This window comes from Meles meles, chromosome 2 (assembly GCF_922984935.1).
Source record: "Meles meles chromosome 2, mMelMel3.1 paternal haplotype, whole genome shotgun sequence".
Taxonomy (NCBI): Eukaryota; Metazoa; Chordata; class Mammalia; order Carnivora; family Mustelidae; genus Meles; species Meles meles.
Window position 1 is genome coordinate 24,635,969 of NC_060067.1, and position 15,992 is coordinate 24,651,960.

At 46.0% G+C, this 15,992-nt stretch overlaps 1 protein-coding gene across 1 annotated transcript; it reads right to left on the reverse strand.

The window, feature by feature from the left end:
- Positions 1 to 255: 255 nt before the first annotated feature.
- SRD5A3 (steroid 5 alpha-reductase 3) lies at positions 256 to 15,344 on the reverse strand. The gene is made up of 5 exons (XM_045998212.1): positions 15,037 to 15,344; positions 8,029 to 8,171; positions 5,775 to 5,972; positions 2,060 to 2,194; positions 256 to 1,179 (listed from the first exon to the last, which is right to left on the reverse strand). Exons 1-5 carry the CDS (start codon positions 15,255 to 15,257, stop codon positions 920 to 922), a joined length of 957 nt encoding a protein of 318 aa, XP_045854168.1. The 5' UTR covers positions 15,258 to 15,344; the 3' UTR covers positions 256 to 919.
- Between the last annotated feature and the right edge of the window lie 648 nt (positions 15,345 to 15,992).

A 15,992-nucleotide genomic window follows, 5' to 3' on the forward strand; every position in this document is an offset into this window, starting at 1 on the left:
TGGAAATTAAGACCAAACTGCAATTTGCTTTACACTTCCAGCGTGGAAAGTTTTGTTCCTGAGTCCTCGTCCTGACGATGGCGCACCCAAATGATAAATGAAACAAATAGGTCATTTGTTGGAACGGACTGAGCAACTGATTGAGGCGGTATTCGATGGATGGGAGAGAAAATGCTACAGCAAATTATTTTTAGAACTTTAGAATGTGCTTTCATGTGCTTATACTGAAAGTTTAGATTAAGAAGAATCTCAGTGGAGCAGCTTCGTTTTTATTGCCCCAAGGATGAGGGTAGGAGGATGTGTTTTCACTGCATTTGGTTATGCGTCTGAATAATAATGAGGTTCTTTCTCCCACAGCAAGGTACCTATTAGTGCAAAACTTCACTAGCTAGTAGACTGTAATATGACGCCTGCACAAAAGCCATCACGTTAATACCTTAGTCACTAAGCCAGGAAATCTGGTGCTGCACGAATGTGCCGTTCTTACAACAGTTACTGCGCACTGCTATACTGCTTCTTATATAGTCCAGCTCATGCGTCCCCAGCAAAAAGCCACGGACGGTCTCATCTCTTCCTCTGGGGACGTAGGTGCATGTGCGAAGCCGTTGGTATATTCTTGGTTAGTTTGCTTGTGAGGCAGCTTGGAGAAGTCTCCTCTACTTGTTAGCGGTCGGTTGGTTTTATAAAGCATCTCAGAAGGCAGACACAGCACTCCCAGGCCTGCCAGAAGGATTTCCTCTTTGAAGATTCATTTTCTTGCGGGGTCTTGCTTTGCTCCTTCGGTGAAGACTTTTGGGTGTAAAAACGGAACGCGGAATTACAAACAGTTCTGCAGAAACTGTGCTTTGGTCCCTAGGCTTTGTTGTCCTGAGGAATTGCACCTGTCACCTGGTTTGCATGCTTCATGACTGAGGTTACCTTAAAAGAGGAATGGCAGGAAAGCTTTCCTATGCTTCGGATAGGAGACAAATTTGCTTTTGTAGAATTTGTGGCTGAGGAAAGCAGACAGCGCCTGGCTGAAGAAAACATATGTCACCACTAGCCACCAAGTTAAGTTGTGGAGCCCGAAGGTGACAGCCATGGAAATGTAGATCATCAGCTCTGCTAAGTAGTTCGGGGAAGAAACGTATTCAAACCAGTCTCCAAAAGGGATTCGGTGGTTACAGTGAATGACCACCCCTGAAACAGAAACAGAAGGCCACCTGAACAAACGAAGTCGCAGAAACAGACTTTACCACCTCAGGCCCCAAGTCATTTCCAACAACTCAGATTGCTGACCTGAGTGCAAACCCACTTCCCATCACACTTTCACTGTCAACCTACTATGTGTTAAAAAGTTACATGCCTAGGTTACACTATCAGCTGAAAAAAAGCACGGAGGAAAGCCTGTTTCTCCACTAGGCCTCTAAGCTAGTCATTAAGAGCTCAGACGGCATGAACTCAAATCCTGACTCTACCACTCATATGTTGTGGAACTTGAGAAAAGCTGCTTAACAGCTCGGTGCCTCGGTTTCCCCATTTGTAAAGGGAGAATAAGACTGTCCCCAACTCAACTAAGCACTGTGAGACTCTATGTGAAGTTCCAGGAACCGGGCCTGGCACAGAATAAGCACTGGGTAAATGCTGAATAGTATTATTCCACTGTTAGTATTTCAAAAAACCTAATGAAAACTGTACCTGTGATAAGTCAATACAAGCTAACTAAAAAGTCAAGGTTTTTTTTTTTTTTGCTGCGGCTGGAATGACCCTAACTCAGCAGGTAATGGGAATGCTCACGTGCTGGTTAGGCACGTGTCTGCTGTGCAGGCCGCCAGATGTGGGCACAGAATAGAATTACAGAGCGTGGGGGCTAGACGGAGCCGGGGGAAGTCTTTCAGCATAACGCTCTCATTTTACAAAGGGGAAGATCGAGACCCAGAGAGGTGTCTTGTCCAAAAGGAGCACATGTGATAGATGAGTCTGTTAATTTAGGGCAGGTGGGGAAAAAATAAAGGAACAGGGATAACTAACTTCTGAGGGTTCAAATTCCCCACGCCATGGCTCTGGAAGGCCGCCTCACCTGCTTTATTTTTCCTGAGATCGCCGAGAATGACGTGGCACTTGTACTGACGGACAGACGACCAGATAAACATCAGCGTTCCGAGGATATGGAACCACCGAGCTTGCAGCAAGAGATTTTTCCCTATCACATAGACTACAGAAAAAAAGAATTAGCTTATTAGCCAGCCTGCAAAATTTCAGAGGCTTGGGGATTGATACAGCTAGTAGAACCATACAGTCAGTAGAACACAATTTCCCACTATTCTGCTCGACTGGAAAATTACCCTGACCGAATGTACCAGGTCTGGAGGGGAGAGCGCTGTCCAGTTGGGTGAAGGGGTAGGCTCCTCCTCCAGGGGCAGCTTCAGTGGCCCCCGACAGAGAATGCTACATGGACACGCTCTCCTGCTGCCTCTTCAAATGCTTCAAGCACAGAGGTCGGCTCTGTCTCCTCCTCTCGTGATGCACTCTCGTGTGGTGACATTGCTTTGCGCTTCTATTTCTAAGCCTGGTGTTACGTCTTCTTTCTTACGGTCTACTGTCAGTAAAACACTAAAGGAATCTCACCCTGAGATGCCACCCTAAACCATTCAGGGGAGACACTGAATGCAGAGCACAGACTTGACTGGCTCTAGTCAATGAAGAAAATCACTAGAGGGACGCCTGGGTGGCTCAGTGGGTTAAAGCCTCTGCCTTTCGCTCAGGTCATGATCCCAGCGTCCTGGGATCGAGTCCCGCATCGGGCTCTCTGCTTGGCAGGGAGCCTGCTTCCTCCTCTCTCTCTCTGCCTGCCTCTCTCCCTACTTGTGATCTCTATCTGTCAAATAAATAAATAAATCTTTAAAAACAAAAGAAAATCCCTAGAAGTAACAGCTCACGGCGGGGCTTCCCAAAAGAGAAGAAGTGTAAACTGCAAGACGAAGACACAAACTGTCCTCTTCTGATTAGAGAGAACCATGTTAGATTTAGTTCAGAAGTAGAAACACTCAAAGTATCATCTTCCTCTTTCTTCTCCAGCTACCAAGAAGACAGGAAGAATTCAGGTCTTTTGAGGACTGGCATCAGAAAAGCAAATTCAGGACTTCCTTATGATCAGCAGGAAGCAGTCAGCCTCCTTAGGAACTTGACTGAAGAAACAAAGCTGTCCATTGACTGCAGATTGGATTGATGGTGGGGAAGAGCCTGAGGGCCTGGAGCCAAGAGACAGCCCCCACAGAGTCGATTCAGGTAAGAGAACCGAGAATATGCGATTCCATATGGGCACCAGGAGGGAGGACTAATGACAGCTAACGACTAATGAGAGTCCACCAATGTCTACCTGTGTTAATTTCTTTTAAAAACCTGCCCTATAGAAACAGTTTACTATAGACTTTTAATGTTTACTAGACTCAGCCATTTAATAAAAAGGTTATCTTTTTCCAGGTTAAAAAGAAACAAAATATGAAAAATAGTTTTAAATTGGAGGGCTTTAAGAGCAAGTCATTTTAGGATTAAAAACTGAAGCCAGTGTTTTAGAGTTCTCATCGCTGCCAAGTGACCTACTCTGAATCAGAGAAAGTACCTATGAGGGAAAGATTCCTAAGAGTAAGTTGGAATTATAACGCAGGAAAGGGGAGGCAAGTGGAAGGCTGAGAGTCCAATCTGTGTAGTATTTAACTCTTGGTTTATTCGTTATTTACTGATTGAGTGTCTATTGAGCCTGGCATCTCACACGGAGATAAAAGCAGTGAGTAAGTAAGGTCAGATCTCAGTCCTCAGGAACCCATGTTCCAGTGGCAAGGGACAAACAGAAACTCGCAGGCAAACCGATGACCAAGACAAGTTCAGGTAGAGAGGGCACTCAGAAGAAAATAAAATACAACAGTGTAATGGAAAGTGGCTGGAGGAAGACCCTCTAGGCTTTGAAGACCAAGAGATGAGGGGGCAGCTTGTAGACACCCTTTCTCTTCCCTTTCACAAGAACCCTCTGAAATCGGGATGTGTCCCTGATTAAAGATGAAGGTACCGAGGTTCAGGGCGGTTAAGTAAGCCAGAATTCAGACTCAGTCTATTCCTATCAGACCCCATGGCTGACACATGCCTGTGTGTTCTCTCTCAGTGAATTCCTGAAACCAGTTTTCCTCATACTGCCCCAAATGCCTGCATATGACTTCTTGAAAGACAAGTAGGTGAAACAGAGGACAGCTTCAGAAAGGAGTGTCTAGAAAACGATTTCTGGGGGTGTCTCAGCTGCTTTTTCTTAACTGTTTATTCGTGGTGGGGGAGGGGCAGAAGCTGGGGTCAAGCTAGCGGACGAAGCTCCAGAAGAGATACGTAATGCCAACGGAGGCCAAAAGACTGAAAGCTAGCGGGTTAGCCGCGTGCTTCGGAAAGCTCCTTTGGGTGGAAATCCTAGCACTGTGCACCTCGACACGGGCTGCACGTGAGTGCCACAGCAGAACGTTCAGGGAGGAAACACTGACTTGATTAAATTCCGTGGAAGCAGATGGAGAGATGCTACCTGAGTGGCTGGAGCCAATAAATAATTCATGAATTAAGAAAGTTCATTACTAAATTGTACTCTAATGTCATTCCTTAAGCCATAGAGACCTTGGGTTGTGCTATAGCGACAGAGAGAGGATGCTGAAGGGGCTATTCTGAGGCCGAAATCCAACCTGAGGAGAAAGTTCACTGAGTCCTGGAAACATCCAGACTTTGGTCTCTATTTACATGGACAGATAGGACACACGAAGACTTGAACTGAGAGAAAACTGTCATGAATGTTCTGCCCTACAGTGTGTGGGCAGAAGGACACCAAAGGCAAAGCAGGGTGAAGTTCGCCTCAGCACTAAAAACTAACGTGAGTCACCCCAAGTGACTCGAGTTTTGTGTAAAAAGAACGTATTGTTTTTACAAAAATGATAGTCCTACATGTTAGATCTCCAGCCTCTCTTCCCCCCCGCAAAGCACACTTCGTTTCCTCCTCATAAACAAAGGTCATAATTTTGCTTCCCTCTTCCCGGCCAGTGGGAGCTCAGCAATGTTCAGACACAACTCAGACGCTCCATAGTACGCTTTTGTACTCTCCCCTCAGGCTGCCTCCCTTGAAGAAAAGCTTTGTTATGATCAGAATCATCCTAAGAACGAAATGGCAACAAAACGGCTCTCTACTCCCTCTTCAAATCACAACTGTTCACCCTGGCCCAGGCCACACCTCCTCCTCTGGTTTGCTGAGATTTAATCCCGTACCACCCTTCCCCTTCCACACACACACCCGAGGGAGACTGAGCCTTTGGTGGAGCAACTTTGCCGACCCTTTCTCCTGCTCTTGCGTGTCCCCCTGCTTCCAACTCTTGCCCATACTCCCTCTTTCTTTCCAGAGTAACTCTGCCTGCGGTCACGGACTTCAGTCCCACCAAGGGAGACCCACGTCCCAATTCTTCGTCCTTACACCAAGCCTCCTCAACACCTGGTACTTTACTATCTTTATTTTACTTTACTGTCTTTACCACGGGCATTAGTGCTTATGCTGGCGTCTCTCGGGTTTTAGCAATTTTGTAATAGTTAATGTATATACCCTTGGGCATGTTGACTTTTTCCAAGGCTGGTAGATTTCAAACTCTTAAATGCAAACTGGGTTGGGCAGGTCTGGGCAGGTCTGTTTTCAAACTTTTGTCAGGCTTGGTGGAGGGCTTTGCCTGAACAGCGCCTCACATGCCCAGTGACTCGACGGACAGACCCCAGGGACCACTCACCATTCCTGCCGTCCAGTGGCACTTGGCTGAGCACAGTCAGGCCGGTGAGGACATAGTAGACAAGTCCAAAACAGTACTGCACGACGTGAATCACGGCATTGGAGAAGACACTGACATAGAAGCATTCGAAGAGCCTTCTCAAGCTGTGTAGCCACAGAAATACTAACACTAAGAATGCGGACAGCGCCAGCTCACCCCCTGTAATGCAGAATGCAACATGTCAGCATCTCTCTTTCCGGGGCTGATGCAAAGTCATATTATTTCTCTTGCTGTTCCACAGAGTATTAAATAAGATTAGAGCTACGAGAGGGCCCTAAACATCATCTAGCCTAACACCTTTTTTTTTTTTTTTTAAAGTCATGAGGAAGTGGGCCAAGTGAAGTTACGGAATTTGACTAGTGACAAACTCAGGTCTCTGGCCTCTCCACCATCGGAAAGCCTTCTAGTTATATGCATGTCACTGCGAAGGAGTCTGTGCACGTAGAAGCTGATGTCCGTGGACCTCTGGTTCCTGGCGCTAACAGCCAGATGAAGATGGTCGGGAAGAATGCCCGGATGACCCCTAACAACCCCACCCGGTGGGATCCCTGGGTCAGGGGAGATGAGACACAGGCACCCAGACAGGCAGAAAAGGGGACAGGAACAGAGACAGAGGGAAATATGCATTTCTTTCCATATTAAACAAACAAAAACCAAAATCATACTTTCAGGGGACTGTGAGCCTTGAGATCTATCTCCCTACCTGCCTCCCACCCCTCTGCCAAAAGAATTCAGAGGAAGTACTCGTTTTTAAAATGACGTAACACCTAGATGTTTTTGTTTTTTAAATGAATGTCACACATACACAGACACATACACACACATCATTAGAATTAAGGATACAGTTTAACGAATTTTTACAAACTAAACCAACCTATTCCACCCATATATCCAGCGTCCGGATCAAGAAACAGAACACAGGGGCGCCTGGGTGGCTCCGTGGGTTAAAGCCTCTGCCTTCAGCTCAGGTCATGATCCCAGGGTCCTGGGATCGAGCCCTGCTTCAGGCTCTCTGCTCAGCAGGGAGCCTGCTTCCTCCTCTCTCTCTCTGCTTCTCTGCCTATTTGTGATCTCTCTGTCAAATAAATAAATAAAATCTTAAAAAAAAAAAAAAAAAGAAAAAGAAACAGAACACAACCAGCACTCCCTTGTCTCCCCTCCAGGCACTGCCTCCCCCCAACAAAGGTAAGCCCTATCTAGACTTCCATCAGTACAGAATAGCATTGGCTGTTTTTCTATTTTTAAATACAGCAAATCCTAGATTTAACTCTTTAGGAATAGGTTAAAACAAACATACAAATAAAACTCCTCACAACCAACCTTCTAAATTCCAGAACCCCAGCTAGCCCTACAGTAAACAAAGGGAGAGATGAAGTTTTAATGGGGGAAGTGGGATCTGCTAAGGTCTCTGCCAGTTCCAAATAGGATGTGCATAGGTCTTGCCTCGGGCTGTCATCTTTTGCAACAAGTTCCCATGGTTATAAAGAAAAGGACTGTTCCCGTGGAGCCAGTGGTAGAACAAAGGACAGAGATAGCACCAGGACAATTTGTTTCTAATTCAGCCCCTCACCCTCTCCCTGACATTAACTGAGGCGGCCTTATGGTTTTCACCTTCAATTCCTGATTTCTAAAATTGTTCCATGTATCCTTTATTCGAGTTTGAGTGAGGTGAATTTAAAGGCTATTCTATAATCATCTGGTCAACAACTATTCAGAGCCAATTTTATTATATAACTATTGCTAACAGTATAGCCAATATTTTTAACTGGTGATCAAGAGTAATTTCTATTCTATTTCTGGGGTTCTGAGACATGATTTTGGTTCAGCTAGAGAAATGACAAACACTTCGAGGCAAACCGAATGGAGCCCAAGAGCTTTCGCACTGCGGTGTTAAGACTTCTGCATAAATGCATTGACAGCACTAAAAATATCCGAAGGAGCACAGCCAGTCTCGTACACAGCATAGCACTCGCTGGGAAGGCAGGGACGAAGAGCGGACTCTTGGTTGGCTGTGATCTCAGTGAAGGACATGGAGACAACCCTGTAGTCACCGGGCTAGAAAGCACGCAGAACTCTGTTTTTGGCCTCACCCTCCACTTCCTGGACCCACACAGGAGGAGACTGGGGGTGACTGTGAAATTCCAGGAACAGCTCCCTGCAGGCAGGAGAGGCAGGAACAGGACGAAATGGTTATAACTAGCCCATGGAGTTGTACCTTGGAACTGGGCAGCCCCGAGAATTCTGAGCAGACCGTGAAGCCAGGTTGGAAAAGGCACTCCCAGGAACAGAGACTGAGTAAGGTGCCAAAGCAGGAAGCCGTTCCACAGCACTGAGATGATGTAGAAGTGAGAAAAGTACCTGCAAGGTTAAACCAGTTAGGCAATCATCAGAGGAGGTCCTCTTTAAAGCATTATGCAGGAAGACTATTTTAGGCTCTGGAGCCTCTTTCCCCGTTTCCCAAAGTGTACTTTTGTTTTTTAATAGAACTTGAATCCTGCAGGCGTTCAGGCTTTTAAAATCTCCTTTCAAAGGATGGGACCAGTTAACTCCGGAAAAAAAAGAGGCCACCTGAGGTTAACGAGACCGTGACTGACCTTGTTAAACCTGGATAGAGGGTCAATTAGCAACCTTTCTTATCTCGGGGTGACAGGATTGGCTCAAGTTCCAACAGAGGGGGCACCAGACCCTGGCAAAGAGAACCTAGGTCGTGCCAACAGAAGCCAAATGTGTGAAAGGTTTCTAAATCCTGGGCAATGTTGCTGCAACAGCCATAGAGCTGTTACACAAGATTTACAAAACCACAAGCTCTCGGGGCTGCCAGAAACCGTAAAGGTTTTCTGATTCAGTGTTTTCCGAAATTGTGTTGACCAAATTACTTTATAATAGCATGACTTTAACTCATAAAACGAGGAACCAACTTCTGATGGTTACACCTTTCATCAAGGACAGCGCCTATTTTGCAATCAACACAGTTACAAATGAAATACAAGTCAAACCAGAGCCAATGGACGCTGAAATTAGCAAGGTTACCTTAATGTGAAGGAGGATGCTGGTTTACCGAAAGGAGTTCACCTACTATGGCACAAAGGCCTAACACAGGTTCTTCTGAGGTCCCTTCACCTATCCTTCTCCTACTTTTCTTTATTTAAGTAAATTCAAAATCTTTCTGACTCCGCAGTTTGTCCTCCCTGGCCTTCAACACATCACTTTGTATCAAGCCTCTTCCTTGTCACAACAAAGTAGACTGAGCTCAGGGATTCTTCTTCCAGAAGATCCAGATGATCGTATCAGACTTGACGGGGCAACCCCTGCCCCGTCCACCACAGACCCTGCCCACAACCGGGTCTGACAAATACTGATCTCATCTGATCATTCCAGAGCAACCCATTTAATTCTCCCGACTCCTGTTACAAATTCTGTCACCAGATCTGCCCTTGCCGAGCTAGCCTCTTGTTCCTGATTCCGATCTTCTCCAGGCTCAAGAGCTTAGTTTCCTCCAAAGCTCATCCTCGTATTTCCAATACTCCCTTCCCTACCTGGCCACTGGTTTTTGGTTGCCTTCCAGGGTCTTTCTTAAGACATGCTTCCTAGAACTGAGCCCAGGTACGGTCTGAGTTGCAGGAGCAGAGCAGAAGGCCAGCAGCACCTTGCTGGGAAGGCTTCCACGCAAAGGGGAGGGGCTGACTTTTGAAAAACATCTTCTGGGCCAGCCACTCTACCTACTTCATTTCTTTGCAAATATTTATTGAGAACTTATGACGTGCTGGGGGAATGTTCTAGGATCTGGGAACTCAGCAGGGAACAAACAGACCAGGTCTCTGCCTTGATGTTTACCCTCAGCATATGGTCAACAAATCAACCTATAGACATGTAGCATAATACCTGGTTAGGGGGTGGAGAGGGTGCCGAGGGGAGGCCAAGGGTGGTCAAGGATGGCCTCTCTGGAAGTGGTATTTGGCTAGAATGAATAGCTTTAGTGAGCTTCTATGGGAAAGAATTTTCTAGGCAGAGGAAATGACAATCACATAGGCTCTGAGGAACAATAAAGGACACCTGGGTGGAGAAGCAGATGCTATAGGGTCTTACAAGGACACTGGCTTTTATTCAGTGTGACGGGGAGCCATTTGTGCAGAGTGACTTAAATAACTTAGGTTTTAAAACCCTTCTGGCTACTGGAAAAGTTCTGGAAATCGATGGTGGTGATGGCTGCACAGCAATGTGAATGGATACAACACCAGTGAACTGTACACCTGCAATGGGTTAAAATGTTAAGTGTTATGTCATGTATATTTCACACACACACACACAGCATTGCTTATTCATTTCACTCTTTCTAAAGTTAGAAAAAAAAATCCCTCTGGTAAGTAGGCAGAAATAATTCTGTAAAGTTTACTTGGTTATCGCGTGGCAGGTGAGAAAACGAAGGCTCAGATGTTACGTTACATATCCAAGGTCAGACAGTAAGTGGTATTTAGCTCCGAACTCAGTCCGATGACTCTGAAGTTAAAATCACCCTGTAGCACGACCTTTCTTTCTTTCTTTCTTTTTTCTAAAGTAGGTGCCATGCGCAGCGTGGAGCCCAACACGGGGCTTGAACTCATAACCCTGAGATCAAGATCGGAGCTGAGAACAATATTTGGACACTTAACCAGCTGAGCCACCAAGTGCCCCCACACTGCTACACTTCGAATTCATGCAACCTAGATCCACCTGAACCTGAACTTTTCTGTCTCTGTATCACATATGCCAATTTATACCACGTTAAAAGATCCCTTTAGCCTCCGACAACAGATCTAAGAACTCCACCCCTTTTGTTTTAGACATTCTCCCTCTTTTCCTCCCTTGGCACTTTACTTAATTGCAGCACTGTTTTCCAAGCCCGTGGGAAGAGGGATAAGGTGATCCTTATGGTAACACAGGACTTGGCACCAAGCAAGCACTACTTTAATAAATATTTCAGGGCTAAATAGAAGCTAGGGACTGCTCTAGGGGTGCAACAACAAAAACAACAGATAATCCAGCCCTTATGGCAATTATACTCACACTCACACACAAAAGTAAAATTCATAGCATGCCAGCAGGCAGTTACGGTTACTGGGAAAATGAAAGCCAGGAAGAGAAGAAGGAATACCATGGTGGTGGTAAAATTATACTTTTAAACAGGGTGGATAGGCAATACCTCACTGAGAAGGTAATATCTGAGTAGAATTATAGGAAGTAAGGACATAAACCATGTATGTGGCTATATGAGGAAAGAGCTCTCTAGATAGAGGGAACAGGCAGTGCAAAGGCCCTGAGGTGAGAAAGAAGACTAGCAGAGAGGCCTAGAGCTGGACTAGCACCACATAGGGGCTAACTATAGGACACAAAGTCAGTGAGGTGGTGGGAACAAAACAGTAGAGGGTCTTGGACTCTTCCTGTGAGTAAGCTGGAAGCCACTGGATGATTTTGAGCCAGGAGGCAGGATTTAATAATACAGGCTTGCTGATAGCTGAGACTGATCCAAGGCCACATTATGGGAATTATGGGGTCAACTAAGGAAGTGAACTAATATTTACTGATTCTGACTAGGTGCCTGGCCTGTGCTAAGTGCCTTAATGTCGTCACCACCAGGATGGCAAGAGGTGTTATGTGAGCACTCTGACCCATACCACTGCCTTTTGCCTGGACCATCGTAACAGCCTCTTACTCAGTTTTCTCCACACAATGGCTAGTCACCCTTCCAAAAACACAAATCACATCATGTCACGCCTCCTTCCCCGTCCTAAAGCCTTCAGTGGCTTTCCATACACTCAGAATAAAATCTCATCTCCACCGTGGCCCTGGTGAGCCAGCCCTGCCTCCCCCAGTGAGCTCATCTCCTGCCCCGTCCCTCCCTTACCATCCTCTCCATGTTGTCACTGTCACAATCACCCCATTGCTCATGATCAAGTAATCCTGCTCGATTTCCTCTGAGGCATTTATTACCGCCCCAAATTACCTTGTTTTGTAAGATTTGTTTACATATTTATTGCCTGTTTTATAAGAGCAAAGGCTCTTGGCACGTAAGTATTCTATAAACCCTTTGTTAATCAACAAACCAACCCAACCTAAATCCTGTTTTTCTTAAATTCATTCAAGACAGAGTGATCAAGGACCTGATTATTTGTCAGGCACTGAACCAGGGATATGGTAACAAACAAGACAATGTAAACTTATGGCCAGTTCATAGTCTAGAGCAAGGGTTCTTAACACTTCTCTTCCCTGGACTCCCTCGCAGTCTGGGGAAGGGAACTGGCCACTTTTCAAAATGTTACTTTGATCATAAAATACATAGGGATTACCCAGGAAATCAATTATATTGAAATATAGGTACACAACTACTAGAAAAAGAAATCTCTGATACAGTAATATGTGTGCTTAATTACTGTATCAAATAACAAGATCTAGGGATTCATTCTTGTGGTGATGAAAATGTTTTGATGTCTCTTCAATATTTTTAATGTGATAGAAAAAAAATCTTTCACCATATTGCAAGTACTGCTAATTCTACTGTGGTTCATTAAATACATTTATCATTAAGGAAATGCTGAATTTTGGCTAGAGGTTAGTGAAATAAAGATGTAATTTTTTTTCTAACCCAGGTTTGCCCTGAATTCTGTGCACAGGTCCCTGGTTATGACTGCTGCACCCCTGGAGAAAAGTCTGGATGGCTCTTTGCTTCCAGAGCTCAATTCAATTGCAAGGCTTTGATACCATTTTGAAACTTAGAAGCAGAAGTACTTCTATACACATTACACAAGTCAAGAGCATTGTGACTCATGTTGACATCACCTATTTATTCAGATTTTCTCGGAAATTAATAATCTACGAACCAAAAGGAAAACAAGAGAAGTACCGTCACCTTAATTTAGGGAAAAAACCCTACCCGACAGTGGTAATGAAATTGAACATGCCATGAACCAATTTAAGGTTTTATTCTTGCCTCCTTAGGAAAAAATAACCCCAAACAAAATTACGTAAGCACCATTTTAGATGCAGAAATGTGAATGCAGAAATGTGATTTACAGCTGCCTCTAAGTATAAAAATTACAGGTTCACTTTTAAGAGTACAATTGAATTTTGCATAAGGAAAAATATTTAAAGATAGTATCTAGGGGCGCCTGGGTGGCTCAGTGAGTTAAAGCTGCCTTTGGCTCAGGTCATGATCCCAAGGTCCTGGGATCGAGCCCCGCATCAGGCTCTCTGCTCTGCGGAGAGCCTGCTTCCTCCTCTCTCTCTGCCTGCCTCCCTGCCTACTTGTGATCTCTGTCTGTCAAATAAATAAATAAAATCTTAAAAAAAAAGAAATTAACAAGATGATTAAAAAGTATTTATTAAAAAAAAAAGATAGTATCTAGGCATATTTGTCTTTCTTTCTTGGCCTGGACTTGCTGTATCTTCTTCCAATACTCAAAGAAATGGTTTAAATTTAGAAAAAAACAACCAAAACATCACCTGGACATCATGGGAGGTTCTACTCTAGAATTCTGGAAGAAGAAAAAGGTGTAAATTATGGGAGAAATTACAACAAGCCCAAAGAGTAGTGATGAATAAAGGAAAGGTACCAAGTCTGTTTCTTAGCTGTCACATCATCAAGTGCTTGAGCACTAGCAGCTGGGGAATGGGAGCCAGAGGAACAGTGGAGTGCAGGAAATGCACTTGAAATGTGTCCTTTAATCTAGAGACGTCAACACCCTTCTCAAAATTCAGAAAACAAATTGTTAGAATTCATACTAAGAAATATTTTTTCTTCACTTTATAACAGTAAAAAATGATAATCTGGGAATGCCATTGCTATAAAGCATAAAAGGATGTACTGCAATCAAGCTTGATTAAAAATAGGATGATGGATAATGTTTGCTTAAAAAGAGCCTCTAATAAATATAGGGTTTGACTAATTTGTCTTAAGTACTTCTATCTCTTCCCAGGACCTCATTTCCTTTCCTCTTCCAGTGAATGTCCTATATTTCCCTTCTCAGTGTTAACACCTGAGGAATCTTTCTCCCAACAGACAAAAGTGGGGGCGGTTATCCACGTTTCAGAAGCCAAGTTACAGGGGCACCTGGGTAGCTCAGTGGGTTAAGCCTCTGCCTTCAGCTCAGGTCATGATCTCAGGGTCCTGGGATCAAGTCCCACATGGGGCTCTTTGCTCATCAGGGAGTCTGCTTCCTCCTCTCTCTTTGCCTGCCTCTCTGCTTACTTGTGATCTCTGTCAAATAAATAAAATCTTAAAAAAAAAAAAAAAAGCCAAGTTACTCAGCTGCGTTCTTGTCTGCGGACCTGGGACACTGTCTCTGAGAGGTTCAAGCGATAAGGTGTTTTAATACATTTGAAACCTTATCACGTTCCTCCAGATTCCTTCCTAAATGTTCAACTTTCCATGCACCTTAAAGACAGAGCTATTCTCCTACCGTCTAGAAGTGCCTGGGTGACTCTTCTCAGCTCTGTTCTGAATTCAAAGTAAAACAATAATAATAATAAAAAAAAACCCCAAACAAAAGCAAACTACAAAAAGTCTTCACAATTCTGAAAGAACCCTAGTTAAGCCCTAATGATTTAATCTTTCATTGAACTTGGTTATGAAACCTGTTGAAAGCCAAAGCTTCGGGGTCAGTCTTGACAAAAATGTGCATTCCTGGGCCGCCTTCTCCAGGGGCACCCGCCCAGGTGCTAGTGAGGAGGGTCGGTGTGGCAGAAGGGGGTGGCGCCCCCCGTCCTGACTTCGAAGGTCGGAGACAAATGAGGGAAACAAAGGCGAAGGGCGGACCTGCCTTCATGTCTACAAGTGAGTGACCTCAAGTTAGATCGAGCCCTAGAGTGCAGGCGAGGGCTAAGAGGAAAATCTGGGACCAAAAGGCTTTAACCTGACGCCGGGTGACCAGGCCTACATTCGGAAGCGCTACTTCCCCCGAGGGGAAGACTCGGTGCGGCCACACGTACACGTTCACGTTCACGCGCGGCTCAGCATCCTTGGTGTCCGTGGGCCCTTGGGGCATTTCGCCCGCTGGACCACGACGCGGACGCGACCGTGCCCCCTGAGACCCGCCAAGGCAGCGCCGCGCCCGGAGACCTGTCAGGGCCTCCCGGGCCCGGGCCGCGCCAATCCCGCGCCCGCCTCTGCTGCCCCCTGCCGGCTGCCCGAGCCGGGCGCCCCGGGCTCTCCGCGCCTCGGCTTCCCGGGCTCGAGCCGGGGCGCGGTTACCTCTTGGGCACATCAAAGACCCGGCAGGCGGCCGGGCGCGACGGCCCCTCACGCTTGGTTTTCCCATAGCGGATCAGGTCCTGGAAAAGCGCGCAGCCCGGGAGCAGGCCGGGCGGCACTAGCTGCAGCAGCAGGGTCAGCAGGAAGGCGGCGGCCAGGGTGAGCCACAGAGCGCGCAGCGGGTTCAGCGCCCAGAGCTCGGCCACAGCCCACGGAGCCATAGCCGACGCGCCGGCGTTCCGTACTACCAGTGCCCGAACCACCCGCTAGCGCCGCAGCAGCCGCTCGCGAACCGCACACCAGGTGGGCGGGACGTCGGTGACGCAGCGCGGGACGCGGACGTGCGCGGCCCCGCCCGGGACCCGCCCCGAGGGCGGGGTCACGCTGGCGCTCGTTGGTTGTTGCCAGTCCCTAGTCAGACTCACGGACCTATAGGCGAACCCCGAAAGATGATTCAACAATGCGATGGGAACAGCTGCAAGCCTGATTGCTGCATTTTTTCAATGGAAAAATGGAAACAACCCTGAATGGTTCACTTTATTTAGTTAAGTTGTATTGCAATAACACGCTGTAATACCATGCAGACATTAACATGGTAATGATGAAGGCGGTAGAAACACGGAACGCAGTTTAGGATAGCAGGAGCAGGAGGTTAAGTGAAAATAAGTTGACTATAAAACACATGGCTGTGATTGCAAACAACCATATGGTCAAATTGGCCTTCTGGCTGGGAAATGAGGGCTTTTTGTATGACTTAGGATCTCTTTGGCAGGAGTCATCTCTTCATTTTTCTTCATTGTTTTTAGGTTAACACCGCAGAAATGCAGCTAGTCTTTCTAGGACATCTTTCCCGACAAGCTACTTGCCGGGACCAAGTTTCCTGGGTGACAGAGATTCTCTTAATTGTTTGACTTGGGAAAGGTTGCAAAACAAGATAGTGTGTGTGTGCATGTGTC